Genomic DNA, 26,569 nt, shown 5'->3' on the forward strand with positions numbered 1-26,569 from the left:
CAGTAGAGCTCCTCAGAGTGCATCCAGTCTGCCTGGGCATATTTCTAAAACTGAAGTCTGGAGGAGGGGCATAGAGGGAGGAGCCAGTTCACACCCATTGAAAAGTCTTAAGAGTGCCCATGGCTCCTGCGGAACCGTCTATACCGCATAGTCAATAAGTGGACCCCAGCATCCTCTATATATGTTTATAAAACTATAAAAATACTCCAATGTCAATATCTATATTCATACTAGTGATGAGCGCCTGAAATTTTTCGGGTTTTGTGTTTTGGTTTTGGGTTCGGTTCCGCGGCCGTGTTTTGGGTTCGACCGCGTTTTGGCAAAACCTCACCGAATTTTTTTTGTCGGATTCGGGTGTGTTTTGGATTCGGGTGTTTTTTTCAAAAAACCCTAAAAAACAGCTTAAATCATAGAATTTGGGGGTCATTTTGATCCCATATTATTATTAACCTCAAAAACCATAATTTCCACTCATTTTCAGTCTATTCTGAATACCTCACACCTCACAATATTATTTTTAGTCCTAAAATTTGCACCGAGGTCGCTGGATGACTAAGCTAAGCGACCCTAGTGGCCGACACAAACACCTGGCCCATCTAGGAGTGGCACTGCAGTGTCACGCAGGATGTCCCTTCCAAAAAACCCTCCCCAAACAGCACATGACGCAAAGAAAAAAAGAGGCGCAATGAGGTAGCTGGTGTGAGTAAGATTAGCGACCCTAGTGGCCGACACAAACACCGGGCCCATTTAGGAGTGGCACTGCAGTGTCACGCAGGATGTCCCTTCCAAAAAACCCTCCCCAAACAGCACATGACGCAAAGAAAAAAAGAGGCACAATGAGGTAGCTGTGTGAGTAAGATTAGCGACCCTAGTGGCCGACACAAACACCGGGCCCATCTAGGAGTGGCACTGCAGTGTCACGCAGGATGGCCCTTCCAAAAAACACTCCCCAAACAGCACATGACGCAAAGAAAAAAAGAGGCGCAATGAGGTAGCTGACTGTGTGAGTAAGATTAGCGACCCTAGTGGCCGACACAAACACCGGGCCCATTTAGGAGTGGCACTGCAGTGTCACGCAGGATGTCCCTTCCAAAAAACCCTCCCCAAACAGCACATGACGCAAAGAAAAAAAGAGGCGCAATGAGGTAGCTGTGTGAGTAAGATTAGCGACCGTAGTGGCCGACACAAACACCGGGCCCATTTAGGAGTGGCACTGCAGTGTCACGCAGGATGTCCCTTCCAAAAAACCCTCCCCAAACAGCACATGACGCAAAGAAAAAAAGAGGCGCAATGAGGTAGCTGTGTAAGATTAGCGACCCTAGTGGCCGACACAAACACCGGGCCCATCTAGGAGTGGCACTGCAGTGTCACGCAGGATGGCCCTTCCAAAAAACCCTCCCCAAACAGCACATGACGCAAAGAAAAAAAGAGGCGCAATGAGGTAGCTGACTGTGTGAGTAAGATAAGCGACCCTAGTGGCCGACACAAACACCGGGCCCATTTAGGAGTGGCACTGCAGTGTCACGCAGGATGTCCCTTCCAAAAAACCCTCCCCAAACAGCACATGACGCAAAGAAAAAAAGAGGCGCAATGAGGTAGCTGACTGTGTGAGTAAGATAAGCGACCCTAGTGGCCGACACAAACACCGGGCCCATTTAGGAGTGGCACTGCAGTGTCACGCAGGATGTCCCTTCCAAAAAACCCTCCCCAAACAGCACATGACGCAAAGAAAAAGAAAAGAAAAAAGAGGTGCAAGATGGAATTGTCCTTGGGCCCTCCCACCCACCCTTATGTTGTATAAACAAAACAGGACATGCACACTTTAACCAACCCATCATTTCAGTGACAGGGTCTGCCACACGACTGTGACTGATATGACGGGTTGGTTTGGACCCCCCTCAAAAAAGAAGCAATTAATCTCTCCTTGCACAAACTGGCTCTACAGAGGCAAGATGTCCACCTCATCATCATCCTCCGATATATCACCGTGTACATCCCCCTCCTCACAGATTATCAATTCGTCCCCACTGGAATCCACCATCTCAGCTCCCTGTGTACTTTGTGGAGGCAATTGCTGCTGGTCAATGTCTCCGCGGAGGAATTGATTATAATTCATTTTAATGAACATCATCTTCTCCACATTTTCTGGATGTAACCTCGTACGCCGATTGCTGACAAGGTGAGCGGCGGCACTAAACACTCTTTCGGAGTACACACTTGTGGGAGGGCAACTTAGGTAGAATAAAGCCAGTTTGTGCAATGGCCTCCAAATTGCCTCTTTTTCCTGCCAGTATAAGTATGGACTGTGTGACGTGCCTACTTGGATGCGGTCACTCATATAATCCTCCACCATTCTTTCAATGGTGAGAGAATCATATGCAGTGACAGTAGACGACATGTCCGTAATCGTTGTCAGGTCCTTCAGTCCGGACCAGATGTCAGCATCAGCAGTCGCTCCAGACTGCCCTGCATCACCGCCAGCGGGTGGGCTCGGAATTCTGAGCCTTTTCCTCGCACCCCCAGTTGCGGGAGAATGTGAAGGAGGAGATGTTGACAGGTCGCGTTCCGCTTGACTTGACAATTTTCTCACCAGCAGGTCTTTCAACCCCAGCAGACTTGTGTCTGCCGGAAAGAGAGATCCAAGGTAGGCTTTAAATCTAGGATCGAGCATGGTGGCCAAAATGTAGTGCTCTGATTTCAACAGATTGACCACCCGTGAATCCTTGTTAAGCGAATTAAGGGCTCCATCCACAAGTCCCACATGCCTAGCGGAATCGCTCCGTGTTAGCTCCTCCTTCAATGTCTCCAGCTTCTTCTGCAAAAGCCTGATGAGGGGAATGACCTGACTCAGGCTGGCAGTGTCTGAACTGACTTCACGTGTGGCAAGTTCAAAGGGCAGCAGAACCTTGCACAACGTTGAAATCATTCTCCACTGCGCTTGAGACAGGTGCATTCCACCTCCTATATCGTGCTCAATTGTATAGGCTTGAATGGCCTTTTGCTGCTCCTCCAACCTCTGAAGCATATAGAGGGTTGAATTCCACCTCGTTACCACTTCTTGCTTCAGATGATGGCAGGGCAGGTTCAGTAGTTTTTGGTGGTGCTCCAGTCTTCTGTACGTGGTGCCTGTACGCCGAAAGTGTCCCGCAATTCTTCTGGCCACCGACAGCATCTCTTGCACGCCCCTGTCGTTTTTTAAATAATTCTGCACCACCAAATTCAAGGTATGTGCAAAACATGGGACGTGCTGGAATTTGCCCATATTTAATGCACACACAATATTGCTGGCGTTGTCCGATGCCACAAATCCACAGGAGAGTCCAATTGGGGTAAGCCATTCCGCGATGATCTTCCTCAGTTGCCGTAAGAGGTTTTCAGCTGTGTGCGTATTCTGGAAGGCGGTGATACAAAGCGTAGCCTGCCTAGGAAAGAGTTGGCGTTTGCGAGATGCTGCTACTGGTGCCGCCGCTGCTGTTCTTGCGGCGGGAGTCCATACATCTACCCAGTGGGCTGTCACAGTCATATAGTCCTGACCCTGCCCTGCTCCACTTGTCCACATGTCCGTGGTTAAGTGGACATTGGGTACAGCTGCATTTTTTAGGACACTGGTGACTCTTTTTCTGAGGTCTGTGTAAATTTTCGGTATCGCCTGCCTAGAGAAATGGAACCTAGATGGTATTTGGTACCGGGGACACAGTACCTCCAACAAGTCTCTAGTTGGCTCTGCAGTAATGATGGATACCGGAACCACGTTTCTCACCACCCAGGATGCCAAGGCCTCAGTTATCCGCTTTGCAGTAGGATGACTGCTGTGATATTTCATCTTCCTCGCAAAGGACTGTTGGACAGTCAATTGCTTGGTGGAAGTAGTAAAAGTGGTCTTACGACTTCCCCTCTGGGATGACCATCGACTCCCAGCAGCAACAACAGCAGCGCCAGCAGCAGTAGGCGTTACACGCAAGGATGCATCGGAGGAATCCCAGGCAGGAGAGGACTCGTCAGAATTGCCAGTGACATGGCCTGCAGGACTATTGGCATTCCTGGGGAAGGAGGAAATTGACACTGAGGGAGTTGGTGGGGTGGTTTGCGTGAGCTTGGTTACAAGAGGAAGGGATTTACTGGTCAGTGGACTGCTTCCGCTGTCACCCAAAGTTTTTGAACTTGTCACTGACTTATTATGAATGCGCTGCAGGTGACGTATAAGGGAGGATGTTCCGAGGTGGTTAACGTCCTTACCCCTACTTATTACAGCTTGACAAAGGGAACACACGGCTTGACACCTGTTGTCCGCATTTCTGTTGAAATACCTCCACACCGAAGAGCTGATTTTTTTGGTATTTTCACCAGGCATGTCAACGGCCATATTCCTCCCACGGACAACAGGTGTCTCCCCGGGTGCCTGACTTAAACAAACCACCTCACCATCAGAATCCTCGTGGTCAATTTCCTCCCCAGCGCCAGCAACACCCATATCCTCCTCATCCTGGTGTACTTCAACACTGACATCTTCAATCTGACTATCAGGAACTGGACTGCGGGTGCTCCTTCCAGCACTTGCAGGGGGCGTGCAAATGGTGGAAGGCGCATGCTCTTCACGTCCAGTGTTGGGAAGGTCAGGCATCGCAACCGACACAATTGGACTCTCCTTGTGGATTTGGGATTTCGAAGAACGCACAGTTCTTTGCGGTGCTACTGCTTTTGCCAGCTTGAGTCTTTTCATTTTTCTAGCGAGAGGCTGAGTGCCTCCATCCTCATGTGAAGCTGAACCACTAGCCATGAACATAGGCCAGGGCCTCAGCCGTTCCTTGCCACTCCGTGTGGTAAATGGCATATTGGCAAGTTTACGCTTCTCCTCCGACAATTTTATTTTAGGTTTTGGAGTCCTTTTTTTACTGATATTTGGTGTTTTGGATTTGACATGCTCTGTACTATGACATTGGGCATCGGCCTTGGCAGACGACGTTGCTGGCATTTCATCGTCTCGGCCATGACTAGTGGCAGCAGCTTCAGCACGAGGTGGAAGTGGATCTTGATCTTTCCCTAATTTTGGAACCTCAACATTTTTGTTCTCCATATTTTAATAGGCACAACTAAAAGGCACCTCAGGTAAACAATGGAGATGGATGGATACTAGTATACAATTATGGACGGACTGCCGACACAGAGGTAGCTACAGCCGTGAACTACCGTACTGTACTGTGTCTGCTGCTAATATAGACTGGTTGATAAAGAGATGTAGTAGTATGTATAAGTATAAAGAAGAAAGAAAAAAAAACCACGGGTAGGTGGTATACAATTATGGACGGACTGCCGAGTGCCGACACAGAGGTAGCTACAGCCGTGAACTACCGTACTGTACTGTGTCTGCTGCTAATATAGACTGGTTGATAAAGAGATGTAGTAGTATGTATAAGTATAAAGAAGAAAGAAAAAAAAAACCACGGGTAGGTGGTATACAATTATGGACGGACTGCCGAGTGCCGACACAGAGGTAGCTACAGCCGTGGACTACCGTACTGTACTGTGTCTGCTGCTAATATAGACTGGTTGATAAAGAGATGTAGTAGTATGTATAAGTATAAAGAAGAAAGAAAAAAAAACCACGGGTAGGTGGTATACAATTATGGACGGACTGCCGAGTGCCGACACAGAGGTAGCTACAGCCGTGGACTACCGTACTGTACTGTGTCTGCTGCTAATATAGACTGGTTGATAAAGAGATGTAGTAGTATGTATAAGTATAAAGAAGAAAGAAAAAAAAACCACGGGTAGGTGGTATACAATTATGGACGGACTGCCGAGTGCCGACACAGAGGTAGCTACAGCCGTGGACTACCGTACTGTACTGTGTCTGCTGCTAATATAGACTGGTTGATAAAGAGATGCAGTAGTATGTATAAGTATAAAGAAGAAAGAAAAAAAAAACCACGGGTAGGTGGTATACAATTATGGACGGACTGCCGAGTGCCGACACAGAGGTAGCTACAGCCGTGGACTACCGTACTGTACTGTGTCTGCTGCTAATATAGACTGGTTGATAAAGAGATGTAGTAGTATGTATAAGTATAAAGAAGAAAGAAAAAAAAACCACGGGTAGGTGGTATACAATTATGGACGGACTGCCGAGTGCCGACACAGAGGTAGCTACAGCCGTGAACTACCGTACTGTACTGTGTCTGCTGCTAATATAGACTGGTTGATAAAGAGATGTAGTAGTATGTATGTATAAAGAAGAAAGAAAAAAAAACCTCGGGTAGGTGGTATACAATTATGGACGGACTGCCGAGTGCCGACACAGAGGTAGCTACAGCCGTGAACTACCGTACTGTACTGTGTCTGCTGCTAATATAGACTGGTTGATAAAGAGATGTAGTAGTATGTATGTATAAAGAAGAAAGAAAAAAAAAACCTCGGGTAGGTGGTATACAATTATGGACGGACTGCCGAGTGCCGACACAGAGGTAGCTACAGCCGTGAACTACCGTACTGTACTGTGTCTGCTGCTAATATAGACTGGTTGATAAAGAGATGTAGTAGTATGTATGTATGTATAAAGAAGAAAGAAAAAAAAACCACGGGTAGGTGGTATACAATTATGGACGGACTGCCGAGTGCCGACACAGAGGTAGCTACAGCCGTGAACTACCGTACTGTACTGTGTCTGCTGCTAATATAGACTGGTTGATAAAGAGATGTAGTAGTATGTATGTATGTATAAAGAAGAAAGAAAAAAAAACCACGGGTAGGTGGTATACAATTATGGACGGACTGCCGAGTGCCGACACAGAGGTAGCTACAGCCGTGGACTACCGTACTGTACTGTGTCTGCTGCTAATATAGACTGGTTGATAAAGAGATGTAGTAGTATGTATGTATAAAGAAGAAAGAAAAAAAAACCACGGGTAGGTGGTATACAATTATGGATGGACTGCCGAGTGCCGACACAAAGGTAGCTACAGCCGTGAACTACCGTACTGTGTCTGCTGCGACTGGATGATAAATAATGATATAAAAAATATATATATATCACTACTGCAGCCGGACAGGTATATATTATATAATGACGGACCTGCTGGACACTGTCTGTCAGCAGAATGAGTTTTTTATAGAATAAAAAAAAAAACACCACACAAGTGAAGTCACACGACGAGTGTTTAACTTTTTCAGGCAATCACAATATAGTATACTACTAACTATACTGGTGGTCAGTGTGGTCAGGTCACTGGTCAGTCACACTGGCAGTGGCACTCCTGCAGCAAAAGTGTGCACTGTTTAATTTTAATATAATATGTACTCCTGGCTCCTGCTATAACCTATAACTGGCACTGCAGTGCTCCCCAGTCTCCCCCACAATTATAAGCTGTGTGAGCTGAGCACAGTCAGATATATATACATAGATGATGCAGCACACTGGGCTGAGCAGTGCACACAGATATGGTATGTGACTGAGTCACTGTGTGTATCGTTTTTTTCAGGCAGAGAACGGATATATTAAATAAAACTGCACTGTCTGGTGGTCACTGTGGTCAGTCACTAGTAAACTCTGCACTCTCTACACTTCTACAGTACTCCTAAGCTCCAGTAAATCAGGTCAATCTCTCTCTCTCTCTCTCTCTTCTAATCTAAACGGAGAGGACGCCAGCCACGTCCTCTCCCTATCAATCTCAATGCACGTGTGAAAATGGCGGCGACGCGCGGCTCCTTATATAGAATCCGAGTCTCACGAGAATCCGACAGCGTCATGATGACGTTCGGGCGCGCTCGGGTTAACCGAGCAAGGCGGGAGGATCCGAGTCTGCTCGGACCCGTGAAAAAAACCATGAAGTTCGGGCGGGTTCGGATTCAGAGAAACCGAACCCGCTCATCTCTAATTCATACCATGTGGTTCTAATGTTTGCATTTGGTAGATCCATTTTGTTTCTTGCTTCTTCAAAGTTGTCACAATGTCCTTATTTCTCCAATTTCCTTGGACTTTTTGTATTCAAATAAATGTCAGACCAGATGAGTTTTTATTGTGATATTTCAGAAAGTGTGCTACGAGAATAACAAGTGTGCTTGCAGAGCAGAACCATTATCTCTGCCATCACCTTGTTGAATACCCTCAGTGCTGTGTAGAGGCCGAATGGTAGGGCCTGGAACTGGAAATGACAATCCAACAATGTGAAGCAGAGATAAGCCTGATGCGGCAGCCAAATCGGAATGTGGAGGTACGCATCCTTGATATCCAGGGATACCAGGAACTCCCCCTCTTCCAGACCTGATATCACCGCCCTTAGAGACTCCATCTTGAACTTGAACTCCTTCATTAATATGATTTTGGTTACCTAATGGTAAATCCATTTCTCGTAGTCCGTAGAGGATGCTGGGGTCCACATTAGTACCATGGGGTATAGACGGGTCCACCAGGAGCCATTGGCACTTTAAAAGTTTGAGAGTGTGGGCTGGCTCCTCCCTCTATGCCCCTCCTACCAGACTCAGTCTAGAAACTGTGCCAGAGGAGACGGACATCTTCGAGAGAAGGATTTTACACACATAGTGGCGAGATTCACACCAGCTCACACATACAAGGCACATCAAGCTAACTAGCTTGAAACTCAGCAACCGCTGAAACATTACTTACCAAGTAACAATGCAGTACTCAACTAAAACGAAGTTGTACTGAACCAAATAACGATAGCAGGAAAACGAAGCGCTTTGCGGGCACCCAGCATCCTCTACGGACTGCGAGAAAAGGATTTACCGGTAGGTAACCAAAATCCTATTTTCTCTTACGTCCTAGAGGATGCTGGGGTCCACATTAGTACCATAGGGATGTACCAAAGCTCCCAGAACGGGAGGGAGAGCGCGGAGGCTCCTGCATAACTGATTGACCAAACTTCAGGTCGTCAGCGGCCAAAGTATCGAATTTGTAGAATTTTGCAAACGTGTTCGACCCAGACCAAGTAGCCGCTCAGCAAAGCTGTAAAGCCGAGAAACCCCGGGCAGCTGCCCAGGAAGAACCCACCTTACGAGTAGAGTGGGCCTTAACAGACGTAGGACACGGCAATCCTACCGTAGAACACGCATGCTGGATAGTAAACCTGATCCAGCGAGATATTGTCTGCTTAGAAGCAGGACACCCAAGTTTCTTTGGATCATACAGGACAAACAGAGAGTCCGATTTTCTGTGACGAGCAGTCCTCTTCACATAGATTTTCAGAGCCCTTACAACATCCAAGGACTTTGATGAAATTGAGTCAGTAGCAACTGGCACCACAATAGGTTGGTTGATATGAAATGCTGACACAACCTTCGGAAGTAACTGCTGACGTGTCCGAAGCTCAGCCCTATCTTCATGGAAGATCAAGTATGGGCTTTTACAGGACAAAGCCCCCAACGCCGACACACATCTAGCAGAAGCTAAGGCCAACAAAGTGATAGCCTTCCATGTGAGAAACTTGACTTCAACCTCCTGTAGAGGCTCAAACCAGTCCGACTGGAGGAACTGCAACACCACATTAAGATCCCAGGGCGCTGTAGGCAGCACAAAGGGAGGTTTGATGTGCAGAACTCCCTTCAAAAAAGTCTGAACCTCAGGGAGGGCAGCCAACTGTTTCTGGAAGAAAATGGATAGGGACGAAATTTGGACCTTTATGGATCCCCAACCTCAGGCCTATATCCACACCTGCTTGCAGGAAGAGGAGAAAACGTCCCAGTTGAAACTCCACCGTAGGAAACTTCTTGACTCACACCAAGATACATATTATTAACAAATACGATGGTAATGTTTAGACGTTACCCTGATACAGGCTAGGAATAACCTTGTTCGGAATGCCCTCCCGAGCTAGTATCTGGCGTTCAACCTCCATGCCGTCAAATGCTGCCGCGGTAAGTCTTGATAGGCGAACGGCCCCTGCTGCAGCAGGTCCTCCCAAAGAGGAAGAGTCCTCGGCTCTTCTAGCAGTAGATCCAGAAGATCAGCGTACCAAGACCTTCTTGGCCAGTCTGGAGCAATGAGGATCACTTGAACCCTTGAGCTCCTTATGAGCTTTAGCACTTTTGGAATGAGTGGGAGTGGTGGAAACATGTACACCGACTGGAAAACCCACAAAGTCACCAGGGCGTCCACCGCCACTACTTGCGGGTCCCTCGACCTAAAACAATATCGCTGAAATTTCTTGTTGAGACGAGAGGCCATCATGTCGATTTGAGGTACACCCCAAAGATCCGTTACCTCCGTGAACACCTCCGGATGCAGTCCCCACTCTCCTGGATGGAGATCGTTTCTGCTGAGGAAGTCTGCTTCCCAGTTGTCTGCTCCCGGAATGAAGATTGCTGACAGCGCCAACGCATGTTTTTCTGCCCAGAGGATGATTCTTGTTACCTCTGACATTGCAGCTCTGCTCTTCATTCCGCTCTGTCGGTTGATGTAAGCCACTGTCGTTACATTGTCCGACTGCACTTGAATGGCCCGATTTCTCAGAAGATGGGCCGCTTAGAGAAGACCGTTGTAGATGGCCCTTAGTTCTAGAATGTTTATTGTCAGGCCGGCCTCCAGACTTGACCACCTTCCTTGGAAGGTCTCCCCTTGAGTGACTGCGCCCCAGCCCCGGAGACTTGCATCCGTGGTTAGAAGGATCCAGTTCTGAATCCCGAACTTGTGGCCCTCCAGAAGGTGAGGTAGTTGCAACCACCAGAGGAGTGAAATCCTGGCCTTTGGCGACAGACCTATCCACTGGTGCATATGTAGATGGGATCCTGACCACTTGTCCATGAGATACAGTTGGAAGGACCAAGCATGAAATCTCCCGTACTGAAGAGCCTCATAAGAGGCCACCATCTTTCCCAGAAGGCGAATGCACTGATGAACCCCGGGCTGGCTTCAGGACATCCCGGACCATTGTTTGAATCATCAACGCTTTTTCCTCTGGAAGAAACACCCTCTGCACTTCCGTGTCAAGGATCATTCCCAGAAAGGACAACCACCTGGTTGGTTCCAAATTTGATTTTAGAAGATTCAGGCTCTAACCTTGTTCCCTGAGCAGGTGGGTCGTGAGGAGGATGGACTGTAACAGCTTCTCCTTGGACGGTGCCTTTATCAGCAGATTGTCTAGATATGGAATTATGTTCACCCCTGTCTGCGGAGGAGAACCATCATTTCCGCCATCACCTGGTGAACACCCTCGGTGCTGTGGAGAGGCCAAATGGCAGAGCCTGGAACTGATAGTGACAGTCCAACAGTGCAAATCTGAGATAAGCCTGATGCGGCGGCCAAATCGGAATGTGGAGGTACGCATCCTTGATATCCAGGGATACCAGGAATTCCCCCTCTTCCAGACCTGATATCACCGCCCTTAGAGACTCCATTTTAAACTTGAACTCCTTCAGAAAGGGATTTAGCGATTTTAGGTTCAGATTGGGACTGACCGAACCATCCGGTTTCGGTACCACGAAAAGGTTAGAATAGTAACCTTTGTTTTGCATATGAGGAGGGACCGGTACAATAACCTGTGCCTCCACCAACCTCTGGACGGCTTCTTGCAGGACAGTCCTGTCTGCCAGCATAGCTGGCAAGCCAGATGTGAAAAATCGGTGAGGAGGGAGAACTTAAAATTCCAGCCTGTACCCCTGGGACACGATATCTTGCACCCGGGAATCCAGGCCGGATGACACTCAGACGTGACAGAAATGCCTGAGTCTCACTCCCACCGGCTCCACCTACGGGGCGTGCAGAATACCGTCATGCGGAGGACTTTGGTGTACCTGAAGCAGGTTTCTGTTCCTGGGAACCCGCCGCAGCAGGTTTCTTGGATTTGGGCCGACCTCGCCTAAAGAAGGTGTTGGACGGTCTAGCCTTTCATGGCTTGGCAGCCCGAAAGGGCTGTGATGCAGTTGAAGAAAAGGGTTTCTTCGTAGCAGGTGCAGCTGAGGGAAGAAAAGGTGACTTACCCGCCGTAGCCGTGGATATCCACGCATCTAACGCTTCCCCAAAGAGAGCCTGACCTGTGTAGGGTAGGGTCTTCACACTTCTCCTGGATTCCGCGTCGGCAGACCACTGTCGCAGCCACAGCCCTCGGCGAGCTAAGACAGATATGGAAGAAATTCTTGCAGCCATGGAACCCAGGTCTTTCATGGATTCTACCAGAAATCCTGCCGAATCCTGAATGTTACGCAAAAACAATTCAACATCACATTTATCCATAGTATCCAAATCTTCAAGTAATGTGCCTGACCACTTTACTATAGCTTTGACAATAGTGCGACGTAATATAGCCCCTGAAGCAGTGTACATGGATTTGAGCGTATTATCAATTTTAGCCGGCTCTTTCAAGGCGGTGGATCCTGGAACAGGTAAAACCACCTTTTTTGAGAGTCTGGATACAGACGCGTCAACAATGGGTGGGTTTTCTCATTTTTTTCTATCCTTCATAGGGAAAGGAAACGCCACCAGGACCCTTTTAGGGGTCTGGAATTTTTTCTCAGGGTTTTCCCAAGCTTTTTCAAAAAAAGCATTTAATTCTTTTGACGCAGGGCAGTTTAGCAAGGCTTTCTTATTTTCAGTGAAGTAAGCCTCCTCAACCGGCACAAGTGTTGTATCAGTAATATTCAACACATCCCTAATGGCCTCTATCATCAACTGCACCCCTTTTGCAAGAGATGCTGCCCCCCTCAACACATCCCCATCACCGTCCTCAGTGTCAGAATCGGTATCCGTGTCATCTTGCATAATCTGTCGAAGAGCACGTTTTTGGGAATATACAGCGGGGGACCCTGAGGTAACAGAACTGGGCCAGACTGCCATAGAGTTCTGTAAAGCCTGAGTTGCAGATGCATTCTGTGCAACCCTAGTAGAAATCTGAGAAATCATAGATTTGATAGAGGATAACCACTCAGGCTCCCTCGCTGGTATCTGTGCTAAACCAGTGCAATCCTGAGCACATGGAATGGGATCATCCTGAGAGGACATATCCTCTGCAGCATATGACACAGAGTCCCTGGACATAGCTTAATGGAGACCACAGACACTCCACACAAACACAGGGGAGGGCAGAGTTTCACCCCCAAGAATGGCAAGAGAGACACAGAGATTGGAGCCCACCCACACACAGCACTTTTCAGGTAAAGGGAGACCCCCTACCAGTGCTGACTGTGCACCTTAATAGGTTACACAGTCTTTATTCAGCCTCCCCACCCCTTCTACAACCGCCTGGTACCGTGAGAGATAGCTGGAGTTGCTGTGGAGGGACATTGCTGTGGAGGGACATCGCTGTGCAGGCAGGAAAATTGGTGCTGAACGCTGCTGGGTCCACTCTGAGGAGAAGCTCTGCTCCCAAAATGGCGCTGTCTTCCCGCTCTTCACAAGGATTATACTGGCCTGAGGTATATGCTGGCTGAGATCCACGGACCCCGACAGGCTTGCTGACCAGTGCAGGGTTCAGGCGCTGGCTCAGGGCGTCCCTCACAGCGCCGCACAGTGTGCCTCTGAGCTCCGGAGCGCGGTTAATACCGCGCTCCCTACCCTGCTGCTGCCATCTTCACACCGGCCCCCCCGCTTGCTAGGGGGCTCAGTGACTCACTCGCCACCTATCTTCTGGCTCTGTAAGGGGGTGGCAGCATGCTGCTGGGGTGAGCGATCCCCTGTGGCGGGGAATGATCTATCCCCTCAGGAGCTAGGTGTACGGTCAGCAGAGATAGTGGCTCAGACCCAGCAGGGTGGACATATTTCCCCCTCTTAGTCCCACGAAGCAGGGAGGCTGTTGCCAGCAGCCTCCCTGTAAAATAATAAACTCTAAAAAAAACCTTTTACTAAAGAAGCTCTGTAGAGCTCCCCTAGCTGTGACCGGCTCCTCCGGGTACATTTACTAAACTGAGTCTTGTAGGAGGGGCATAGAGGGAGGAGCCAGCACACACTCTCAAACTCTTGAAATGCCAATGGCTCCTGGTGGACCTGTCTATACCCCATGGTACTAATGTGGACCCCAGCATCCTCTAGGACGTAAGAGAAATTACCACTCGGGTGGTGGTGTGAATACTGGGCTGCGGTTGGGATTCTGACCGCCGATATATTAACCGCATCGCATATATCTGTGTGCTACCGAATCTCAATACTAAACACAAAAGGAACTTTACATGGGAAAAAGCCATGGCCGCTGCATTGTAGCACTTTGTATGCAGATTCAGATGCTCACAGACATACTGTATCAGATTAATCAGCACAGTCTCCTGATGGGTCCTAGATGCATTGTGTTGCAACGAAGACATATATTTTCTGCAAAAAACCCCGAAACGTCCGGCACTAGTAGAGTCTCATGGGACCTGGCATGCCAAGAGGGGCTGTTTGGCACAACTGCAGCAAAGATGTATGAGGACACGTCTGTAGTACATTTTTTTAAATTAGCCATCCACACGTGTCAACCAATGGCCTTCCTGGTGCTCTGTTCCCCATGGACTTTCCCATGTTTTCTTTTTCATGTGGCTGGACTGCTAAACACAGGTATTTTGGTGTGCCTGTGTGTCTATATTGTATGTTGGGTAATACCACCTTCAGGCTTATGGGAGGTGAGGGGTGTCTGTTCTATTAAATATATTTTTTGTCTTTTTTTATGTACAAAATTGGGCATTATATTAAAAAATTAAAAATTTTAACATGTCAAAATGATCTTGACTAATCATTTTCTCGAAAGCCCCGTTAATTTAATTTTTGCAGCATACTGAAAGACCACTTTACCAAATTATGGGAACTGCAACAATGGCCTCCATTTAAAGTGACTTTAAGACAAACGGTCAACAACATCAGGTAAGCACTTTGTATGTCACAAATTTTTAGTGATGTACTTACGTGACTCTGCGCATGAGGCTGGGTACGATAACATTTTATGATGTTGTGGAAAGAGAGATCTTCCTCTGTCACCTGCTTGGAACGAAATACAATGTGACTTAGGCTGAAAATTTCTAAGCACTGTGTATGGACATTCTGCTATAGCCCTGCCAGTCTCACCTTGGCCATCACATACACTGCACACATCAAGAGCTGGTCCAAATGCCGATCCTTCATCAAGCTAGAACAGTGCACAATGGAGAACTCTAAGCAAGTCCAGATCTTTTTCCGAAGCTCATCACAAATATCTAGCTTATGGCAAAGATCACGAAGGCGAACACTGGCTAAATGGTAAACCTTGTTTGGGAGAAAACAGACATACGAGTAGTGTGAATATTTATTCATCAATAACAAGCAAATCATCATATTGTATGTAATATAAATCAGTGCACTATAAAATATCTCACCCTGCGGAAGAAGAGAGCTAGAGAGCCAACCTTCTTTAGTTTGCTGTTGCGAGTCTGCTGGCCTGGAGAGGCTGGGACCGATGGGACAGTTACTTGTCCTGCAACCTGCATCTGTTGGGTGCTCATTGGTCCAGCAAGTGCCTGGGCTGTAAGTGGCTGGATGGAACTGGTCACCCCATGAGCTTGTCCACTCACATTTACCTGCACCGGGAAAAATGTGATCCCTCCATTCTCATTGGCAATACCTGAGTTTAGAATAACCGAGAGAGGACATTTAACTGGCTTGATGTTCCCCGCACAACCAAACACAATTTTCCAATTTGTTAAAAACAATATAACAGAATATACTTAATATACTGAAGAATTTAGCACTACAAAAGATATCTCTAAGAGAAGTTGAAGAAAACTAAAGCAAATGGGCACAAAAATATACATTAGTATGGTCCTTTTCTAATGTTACTCCTAAGAAAACCACGTGTTCTTCAGTATATACTATACTGCGTATTTGTCTTACCTTGCACAGGGATTGTCACGGTTTGCCCATTATTTGCAGTCACTGTAGCAGTTGCCATGGTTACTAGCGTCTGGCCAGGAACAGGGGGGGTACTTGCATCAGAAGAGGAGTGCGGAGAAGCTTGTGCTGGACTTCCCCCATCAGATGGGCTTTCGGTGTCTCTGAAGAGGCGTCGGCGAACTGTCCCAGCGACGGGAGAATTATACCGTTCACACAAAGTGGGTGAGGAAGAGAGGCCTGAAGACATAAAAGTAGTACATAAATATATAACTACTCTGTAAGTATACAAAACCAGTGATAACTGTTCAAATCTATTTCTAGATCAGCAATTGCATCGAAAACCACTCTGGAGATTCTGTATAAATGCAGCCACATACTTCTTCCTAGGCCAGATGCATCTGCCCGGATCTCATTCACTCTTCTTGGGGTAAGAGGGGTTGATGAGCTTGTTGTGCTGTTACTGATAGACCTCTCAAAATGCTGCGGGTGCATGACCTAAAAATTATAAATATAATTGTTATTCTAGAGGATTAACATTTGAGAGGCAGACCTGCATTTCATGCACAAAGACAAATGCAACAAAATGTGGTTCTCTTGCTGTACAGGATGCATATTTTATTTTACACTCAAATCTAAATCTCTTCCCATTTTGAATCTCCCCTAAAAGTTTCCCTGTTATTTTTTCCCCATTTCTGACAGTCTGCTTGCAAATAGTCGCACCATGATCGTATGTATTCTCCTCTATGGGTCGCAGGTGTGACTACTTGCACGTGCCTGCGACCGGGCACAAAAATCGCAGAGAATGAATCACAATTGCGATTAAACACAGCCACAATGAGAGAGGACACATCTGTATTTAAGCTAAATATGAAAAAAACAGTCATCAAGGGCAGATTATTTGTGATGATCAGACCAAGGTGGACTTTTAAAATCCTGTCTCTGCCTAAAATGTCACTGCTGCCTGATTCCTCAGGGTCATGGAACATGTAGTCTCAGCCACTGAAGTGGGACTATATATGCTGACCTACACCACTGATTATGCTCTGATTGGTATCAGCTTCTATGTGCACAGCTGCTATTACAATGCCCCAATATGATCCTTACCTAGATGTGGAGATCTCTGATATAAACTGAAACAGGGAAAGCAACTATATGGTGCAGCACGGGACATGTGGTGTTGAATGCATATCCCGAGATGCTGTGTTTGGAGAAAATAATAAGATTTTACTTACCGATAAATCTATTTCTCGTAGTCCGTAGTGGATGCTGGGACTCCGTAAGGACCATGGGGAATAGCGGCTCCGCAGGAGACAGGGCACAAAATAAAAGCTTGAGATATCAGGTGGTGTGCACTGGCTCCTCCCCCTATGACCCTCCTCCAAGCCAGTTAGGATACTGTGCCCGGACGAGCGTACATAATAAGGAAGGATATTGAATCCCGGGTAAGACTCATACCAGCCACACCAATCACACCGATACAACTCGTGATCTGAACCCAGTTAACAGTATGATAAATTTAAAGGAGCCTCTGAAAGGATGGCTCAACAATAATAACCCGAATTTTTTGTAACAATAACTATATACAAGTATTGCAGACAATCCGCACTAGGGATGGGCGCCCAGCATCCACTACGGACTACGAGAAATAGATTTATCGGTAAGTAAAATCTTATTTTCTCTAACGTCCTAAGTGGATGCTGGGACTCCGTAAGGACCATGGGGATTATACCAAAGCTCCCAAATGGGCGGGAGAGTGCGGATGACTCTGCAGCACCGAATGAGAGAACTCCAGGTCCTCCTCAGCCAGGGTATCAAATTTGTAGAATTTAGCAAACGTGTTTGCCCCTGACCAAGTAGCTGCTCGGCAAAGTTGTAAAGCCGAGACCCCTCGGGCAGCCGCCCAAGATGAGCCCACTTTCCTTGTGGAATGGGCTTTTACTGATTTTGGCTGTGGCAATCCAGCCACGGAATGTGCAAGCTGAATTGTACTACAAATCCAACGAGCAATCGTCTGCTTTGAAGCAGGAGCACCCAGCTTGTTGGGTGCATACAGGATAAACAGCGAGTCAGTTTTCCTGACTCCAGCCGTCCTGGAAACATATATTTTCAAGGCCCTGACAACGTCCAGCAACTTAAGAGTCCTCTAAGTCCCTAGTAGCCGCAGGTACCACAATAGGTTGGTTCATGTGAAATGCAGAAACCACCTTAGGTAGAAATTGAGGACGAGTCCTCAATTCCGCCCTGTCAGAATGAAAATTTAGGTAAGGGCTTTTACATGATAAAGCCGCCAATTCTGACACACGCCTAGCTGAAGCCAAGGCCAACAGCATCGACACCTTCCACGTGAGATATTTTAAATCTACCGTAGACAATGGTTCAAACCAGTGTGATTTTAGAAATCTCAACACAACATTGAGATCCCAAGGTGCCACTGGAGGCACAAAAGGAGGCTGTATGTGCAGCACCCCTTTCACAAATGTCTGAACTTCAGGTACTGAAGCCAGTTCTTTCTGGAAGAATATCGACAGGGCCGAAATTTGAACCTTAATGGACCCTAATTTTAGGCCCATAGACAGTCCTGTTTGCAGGAAATGCAAGAAACGACCCAGTTGAAATTCCTGTGTAGGGGCCTTCTTGGCCTCACACCACGCAACATATTTACGCCAAATGCGGTGATAATGTTTTGCGGTTACTTCCTTTCTGGCTTTTACCAGAGTAGGGATGACTTCTTCTGGAATGCCCTTGTCCTTCAGGATCCGGCGTTCAACCGCCATGCCGTCAAACGCAGCCGCGGTAAGTCTTGGAACAGACAAGGCCCCTGCAGTAGCAGGTCCTGTCTTAGAGGTAGAGGCCACGGTTCGTCCGTGAGCATCTCTTGAAGTTCCGGGTACCAAGACCTTCTTGGCCAATCCGGAACCACGAGTATAGTTCTTACTCCTCTCCTTCTTATGATTCTCAATACTTTCGGTATGAGGGGCAGAGGAGGGAATACATACACTGACTGGTACACCCACGGCGTTACCAGAGCGTCCACTGCTATTGCCTGAGGGTTCCTTGACCTGGCGCAATATCTGTCCAGTTTTTTGTTTAGACGTGACGCCATCATGTCCACCTTTGGTCTTTCCCAACGGTTTACAATTTGGTGGAAGACTTCTGGGTGAAGTCCCCACTCTCCCGGGTGAAGGTCGTGTCTGCTGAGGAAGTCTGCTTCCCAGTTGTCCACTCCCGGAATGAACACTGCTGACAGTGCTATCACATGATTTTCCGCCCAGCGAAGAATCCTTGCAGTTTCTGCCATTGCCCTCCTGCTTCTCGTGCCGCCCTGTCTGTTTATGTGGGCGACTGACGTGATGTTGTCCGACTGGATCAACACCGCCTGACCCTGAAGCAGAGGTTTTGCTTGAATTAAGGCATTGTAAATGGCCCTTAGTTCTAGAATGTTTATATGAAGAGATGTTTCCATGCTTGACCACAAGCCCTGGAAATTCCTTCCCTGTGTGACTGCTCCCCAGCCTCTCAGGCTGGCATCCGTGGTTACCAGGATCCAATCCTGAATGCCAAATCTGCGGCCCTCTAGTAGATGAGCCCTCTGAAGCCACCACAGGAGAGACACCCTTGTCCTTGGCGACAGGGTTATCCGTTGATGCATCTGAAGATGCGATCCGGACCATTTTCCCAGTAGATCCCACTGAAAAGTTCTTGCATGGAATCTTCCGAATGGAATCGCTTCGTAAGAAGCCACCATTTTTCCCAGGACCCTTGTGCACTGATGCACTGAGACCTGTCCTGGTTTTAGGAGGTTCCTGACTAGCTCGGATAACTCCCTGGCCTTCTCCTCCGGGAGAAACACCTTCTTCTGGACTGTGTCCAGAATCATTCCTAAGAACAGTAGACATGTCGTTGGAATCAGCTGCGATTTTGGAATATTTAGAATCCATCCGTGCTGACTTAGCACTACCTGAGATAGTGCCACTCCGACTTCTAACTGTTCCTTGGTTCTTGCCCTTATCAGGAGATCGTCCAAGTAAGGGATAATTAAGATGCCTTTTCTTCGTAGAAGAATCATCATTTCGGCCATTACCTTGGTAAAGACCCGAGGCGCCGTGGACAATCCAAACGGCAGCGTCTGAAACTGATAATGACAGTTTTGTACTACAAACCTGAGGTACCCTTGGTGAGAAGGATATATTGGGACGTGGAGATAAGCATCCTTGATGTCCAGCGACACCATATAGTCCCCCTCTTCCAGGTTCGCTATCACCGCTCTGAGTGACTCCATCTTGAATTTGAACCTTTTTATGTAAGTGTTCAAAGATTTTAGATTTAATATTGGTCTCACCGAGCCGTCCGGCTTCGGTACCACAAATAGTGTGGAATAATACCCCTTCCCCTGTTGTAAGAGGGGTACCTTGATTATCACCTGCTGGGAGTACAGCTTGTGAATGGCTTCCAGAACTGCCTCCCTGTCGGAGGGAGACTTTGGTAAAGCAGACTTCAGGAACCGATGAGGAGGAAACGCCTCGAATTCCAGTTTGTACCCCTGTGATACTACCTGTAGAATCCAGGGATCCACTTGCGAGTGAGCCCACTGCGCGTTGAAATACTTGAGACGGGCCCCCACCGTGTCTGAGTCTGCTTGTAAAGCCCCAGCGTCATGCTGAAGACTTGGCAGAAGCAGGGGAGGGCTTCTGCTCCTGGGAAGCGGCTGCATGGTGCTGCCTTTTTCCTCTTCCTCTGCCCTTGGGCAGAAAAGAGTGACCTTTTGCTCGCTTGTACTTATGGGAACGAAAGGACTGAGTTTGAAAAGACTGTGTCTTTTTCTGTTGATGTGAAGTAACCTGGGGTAAAAAGGTGGATTTTCCAGCCGTTGCCGTGGCCACCAGGTCTGTTAGACCAGCCCCAAATAACTCCTCCCCCTTATACGGCAATACTTCCATGTGCCGTTTGGAATCTGCGTCCCCTGACCACTGTCTGGTCCATAATGCTCTTCTGGCAGAGATGGACATTGCGCTTACTCTTGATGCCAGGGTACAAATATCCCTCTGCGCATCACGCATATATAGCAATGCATCCTTTAAATGTTCTATAGTTAACGGAATATTGTCCCTATCCAGGGTATCAATATTCTCAGTCAGGGAATCCGCCCATGCGACTCCAGCACTGCACATCCAGGCTGATGCGATTGCTGGTCGCAGTATAACACCAGTATGTGTGTATATACTTTTCAGGATATTTTCCAGCCTCCTATCAGCTGGTTCTTTGAGGGTGGCCGTATCAGGGGACGGTAACGCTACTTGTTTAGATAAACGTGTGAGCGCCTTATCTACCCTAGGGGGTGTTTCCCACCGTGCCCTAACCTCTGGAGGGAAAGGGTATAGTGCTAATAACTTATTAGAAATTAGCTGTTTTTTATCGGGGGAAACCCACGCTTTATCACACACCTCATTTATTTCCTCAGACTCAGGAAAAACTATTGGCAGTTTTTTCACACCCCACATAATACCCGTCTTTGAGGTATTTGTAGTGTCAGAAAGGTTCAATGCCTCTTTCATTGCCGTGATCATGTAACGTGTGGCCCTACTGGACATTACGTTTGTCTCGTCACCGTCGACACTAGATTCAGTATCTGGATCTGGATCCGTGTCGACCCACTGAGGTAGCGGCCGTTTTAGGGCCCCTGAGGGTGTCTGAGACGCCTGAACAGGCACTAATTGATTTGCCGGCTTTCTCATGTCGTCAACAGTTTTTTGTAAATTGCTGACATTATCACTTAATTGCTTAAACACAATCATCCAGTCAGGTGTCGACTCCCTAGGGGGTGACATCACTAACACAGGCAACTGCTCCGCCTCCACCTCATTTTCCTCCTCATACATGTCGACACACTCGTACCGACACACAGCACACACACCGGGAATGCTCTGATAGAGGACAGGACCCCACTTAGCCCTTTGGAGAGACAGAGGGAGAGTCTGCCAGCACACACCCAGCGCTATATATATACAGGGATAACCTTATATAAGTATAGCTGCTGTTAATCTAGTTATTTGCTGCCAAAATGCCCCCCCTTCTCTTTTTTACCCTGAATCAGATGCAGTACTGCAGGGGAGAATCAGGGAGCCGTCCTTCCAGCGGAGCTGTGAGGGAATAATGGCGCCAGTGTGCTGAGGAGATAGGCCCCGCCCCTTCACGACGTCCTTAACTCCCGCTTTTTTGTGTAAAATGGCAGGGGAAAAAATACATCCATATAGCCCTGGAGCTATATGTGATGTATTCCTTTTGCCAGCTAAGGTATATGTGTGTTATATTGCGTCTCAGGGCGCTCCCCCCCAGCGCCCTGCACCCTCAGTGACCGGAGTGTGAAGTGTGCTGAGAGCAATGGCGCACAGCTGCGGTGCTGTGCGCTACCTTAGTCTTGAAGACAGGATGTCTTCTGCCGCCGCTTTCACCGGACCTTCGTCTCTTCTGGCTCTGTAAGGGGGACGGCGGCGCGGCTCCGGTGACCCATCCAGGCTGAACCTGTGATCGTCCCTCTGGAGCTAACGTCCAGTAGCCTAAGAAGCCCAATCCACTCTGCACTCAGGTGAGTTTGCTTCTTCTCCCCTTAGTCCCACGATGCAGTGAGCCTGTTGCCAGCAGGACTCCCTGAAAATAAAAAAACCTAACTAAACTTTTATTCTAAGCAGCTCTGGAGAGCTACCTAGTTTGCACCCTTCTCGGCCGGGCACAAAAATCTAACTGGCTTGGAGGAGGGTCATAGGGGGAGGAGCCAGTGCACACCACCTGATATCTCAAGCTTTTATTTTGTGCCCTGTCTCCTGCGGAGCCGCTATTCCCCATGGTCCTTACGGAGTCCCAGCATCCACTTAGGACGTTAGAGAAAGGATTTTGGTACTTACCAGGTAGATCATTTTCTTTGAATCCATAGGGATCACTGGAGTACTCTTGGGATACGGACGGTGCGATAGCAGGGAGAGACCCATTTAAATATTTAAATGTGTAACCCTCCTCCCTCCTCCATACTCCCAAGTGCCTCAGTGTTTTTGTGCTGAGACGAACAGGAGTGAAAGAGAGGATGAACAATGGTGAATTACAACATTATAAAAAAACGGACAACTGTAAATTTGACACATAACCTAACGGATAACTGGAAAGTTGACCCGACAACCGATAATCATCGTAAGCTTCCAACAAGTCGGTGAGAATGTGTTACCATAAGATATACTGAACCTACCACAAGACAGGTGAAACTGCTCTGGACCCCTATGGATTCAAAGAAAAGGATTTACCTGGTAAGTACCAAAATCCTGTTTTCTTTTTCATCCACTAGGGATCACTGTAGTACTCTTGGGACGTACCAAAGTTTCCCCCTTGGGCGGAAGAGCTGGTTGTTACCTGTAACAATAGACGGCCAAAGCTAGATGCTGATGCCGCAAAACTATTAAACTTGTAAAAGCGCACAAACGTGTGCCGTGACAACTATGTTTACCACCTGCTGTCCATGACGTTCCCACAGAACGCATGGAGTGCTGAAATCAATGCAATCGGTTGTAAACTAGTATGAAAAAAAGCCTGATGAATGGTCAGCTTAATTCAACTAGTCAACCTCCGACTGGAAACTGGCCAAACTAAGTTGACTGCATTATGAAGACCAAACAATGTATTCTATGTACTGTGCACCTAATTTAGAACACACCCTGCAGAAGTCAAGGCTAGAAGAAAACTGGTGTGTAATTGAGAAACTTAACAGCCCCTTGTTGTAAGAGTTCAAAAAGTGAGGACTACAAAAACCTAAAAGTCTATTGAAGTCCCATCAAGATGTAAGTGGTATAAACGGAGGTTAAACTGTAAGGAGACCCTGCAGAAACGTATGCGCTCTTGGAAAAAGAGCCAAACGGCGCTGAAAGAAAATCGTTAAAATAGAAACCTGCACCTTTAGTGCCGTTAAACTTAGTCCTTCATGTAACCCCGTTGTAAACATAGTTCCAGACGGAATCATTTGAAAGAAGATTTTGGAAACTTCCGAGCTTTACCCCAACCAACATAAGCTTGCTCAATTCTGTGATAATGAGCTGCTGTAACTGGCTTCCCAGCATGTAACATGGTTGGTATAACCGACTGTGAAATGCCCTCTCGTTTTAAGAGAGCAGTTTCAATAGCCACCCCGTGAAACACAGCAGCGCTAACTTGGGGTAACAAAACTGACCCTTTTCCAGAAGGTATGGAGGTAGCGGAACGGCCACGGATTGTCCGTGAGTAGCCAGCGAGGATCCGAAAACCCTGCTCTCCGAGGCCAATGAAGCGCCACTAGGATTACAGTCGTGGCTCTTCTTACTTGATCCGCTTTATCAACAGAGTAAGCCGCAGGAATGGTGGAAACAGATACGAGGCTGTATGGCCACGCTATTGTCAGAGCATACACTGCCCCCAGCCTTGTTTTGAACACCTACGTGAGTGTGTGATGAATTTGGTGAGATGCCAGTAAATCCACCTGTGGGAAACCCCACCGCTGGACTAAGACCTGGAACACATGTGGATGTACAGACCATTTTTTTTTGGTGAAAATCCTGACGACTGAGTGAGTCTGTTTTCTAGTTGTCCACTCCTGTAATGAACACTGGCGATAATATCACCTGGTGATGCTCGACTCAATCTAGGAATCGAGAAACGTCTCGTGTAGTCATGGGACTTCGAGTCCTTCTTTGTTTATTGACGTATTGTATGCGACTGCAGTCGCATTGTTTGACCAAATATGAACAGCGTAAGATCGCAAGCAATTTACTGCCTGTGTAGAGCCTTGTAAACAGGCCTGAGTTCCAAGCATTGACAGTAATCTTTCCTGATCTGATCACAGACCTTGAAGCTGACCATGTTGGATTATAGTTTCCCAACAGTTGAGAATTGCGTCAGTCGTCAGAATTATCCAATTCCAGACTCCGAATCTTTTCCCTGCAGTGACCTTTTTTTATTTGGAGCCGTGAACCATCCGAGTATTGATACTCTGGACCCAATGACACCCTCTGCTGAATTTGTTGATGCGAGGCCGACCACTGTGCGAGCAGATTAAGCTGTAAAAGACGTGAGAGTGAAATATTCCGAACAGGAATGTCTGGAAAGATGCTACTATCTTCCCAAATAGTCGAATGCACCAAGTGCACTGAAACTAGCCGTGGTTAGAGCACTACCAGTACCAGATGACGAATACCTTGCTTTTACTGCTGACAGGTACAATCGTGCTAAAGTAGGACCTTGTACGGCCATAAAGCAAGGTGAAAGCATGTGTTAAGACAACGTCTTGAGTATGTTGTCTGAGTATGAACTATTAGCACCCTCATGGGTCTGAGATGAGCAATTATCACAGACATCACTTTCCATAGACATTACATCTGTGATACCCGAGGCACTGATGAGAGCCCAAGTGGCAGCGCCTGAGTGATAATGGTTTTGTTTTACCGCAACCCAAAAGTGAAATCCTGAATTCCTGTGGTTTAGACCCACAATCTCTGACTGCAGCGATCACATCTTGCATCTGCAGAAACTTAGGCTGGAAGACCGCCATGCCACTGGCTTGGCAGCTGGCTTTGTGTTTTGACGACGGCTAATGGCTTTGTTGAAAAGCACGTTCTCTACCACGTCTACTGCCCCCAGTAGCCTGAGAACCTAATTTGTCCTAATAAGGACCAATAACATATCGCCAACAAAAGGTAACGCCACTATTTTTCGAATCAGCCTGTCAAAAATAACGAGTGCTTACTTGGCCATCTATAGATACTCAGGTGATTCAGCAATGTGATCGTTTAGAAGTAAAAGGTGTTCTGAGGAACGGCCCTGTTGTGGGCCTAAATTGAGCTGTGTGGCCTATATAACTACCGCAATGTTAACCTAAACCCCAACTAAAGCAAGTGTAAACAACCGTGCAGTATAAATGGCCTTTAGCAGGGCCCTCAGCTGACGCTGCGTAAGGTCATAAAGCGTTGTTGGCGCTAGGACTGGAATAGTGAACTTTGTTTAAAACTAAAGAGAGTCCACTGGTAACGAAATGTCACAGTTAGTTTGGGAAAGGATAGTAACACAGAAATTGCTTTGCACAGAAAAGCTTCTATCCGGATTTATTACAACCTCATTGTTTCCTGAAATATTCAGGTCTAGCATTGAATCCTCAGATAGTAACACAGAGTATGAGACAAAAGATGATGAATGAACTATACATGGACAGTTCTAGACTGAGCACTGTGGTTGCTCAGACGGTATACCTAACTTAGCCGCCTCGCATTCTTCTGCCATGATACCAGCCATCATCACTCAAGAAGAATCAAGGCAGAGGTCCTTTTTGGGACCCGTATGTACAAGACCCAGCAAGCAAGCGGATGGTGTGCCAGAATTATGTATACACCCAGCGTTATTTTAACAAAATAAATACATAAAGAAATGAAGCGTGCTTGAGTGCACCAGTGGCACACCCTATATAGTGTGCAGTAGTTTACTTTCTGAAGAAGCTCTACCAACACCCATGCCCTCCCTGTGGCCGTGTGTTGTAGGACAGCCATAAAATTCCTGGATGAAACAGGAATTATAAAATGGCGTACCCAGTATGGAAATTGTACAGAAAATCAGATTTTAATTACCTACCAGTAAATCCTTTTCTTGTAGTCCGTAGAGGATGCTGGGGTCCACATTAGTACCATGGGGTATAGATGGTTCCACCAGGAGCCATTGGCACTTTAAGAGTTTGAGAGTGTGGTCTAGCTCCTCCCTCTATGCCCCTCCTGCCAGACTCAGTCTAGAAACTGT

General features: G+C 47.2%; 1 protein-coding gene across 3 annotated transcripts in view; it reads right to left on the bottom strand.

Annotated features, from left to right (window-relative positions):
- RBL2 (RB transcriptional corepressor like 2) overlaps positions 1-26,569 on the bottom strand; it is a 367,306-nt gene that overhangs the window by 58,653 nt on the left and 282,084 nt on the right. For 2 of the 3 annotated variants that reach the window (XM_063945305.1, XM_063945307.1), the window contains 5 exons: positions 16,156-16,273; positions 15,779-16,015; positions 15,265-15,509; positions 14,978-15,154; positions 14,819-14,893 (listed from right to left, as the gene is read on the bottom strand). In XM_063945305.1, the coding sequence (XP_063801375.1) occupies positions 14,819-14,893; positions 14,978-15,154; positions 15,265-15,509; positions 15,779-16,015; positions 16,156-16,273 (852 nt within the window). The remainder of the gene's footprint in view (positions 1-14,818; positions 14,894-14,977; positions 15,155-15,264; positions 15,510-15,778; positions 16,016-16,155; positions 16,274-26,569) is intronic. The other variant, XM_063945306.1, reaches the window with a different exon arrangement.

Source organism: Pseudophryne corroboree, chromosome 11 (genome assembly GCF_028390025.1).
Source record: "Pseudophryne corroboree isolate aPseCor3 chromosome 11, aPseCor3.hap2, whole genome shotgun sequence".
NCBI classification, from domain to species: domain Eukaryota; kingdom Metazoa; phylum Chordata; class Amphibia; order Anura; family Myobatrachidae; genus Pseudophryne; species Pseudophryne corroboree.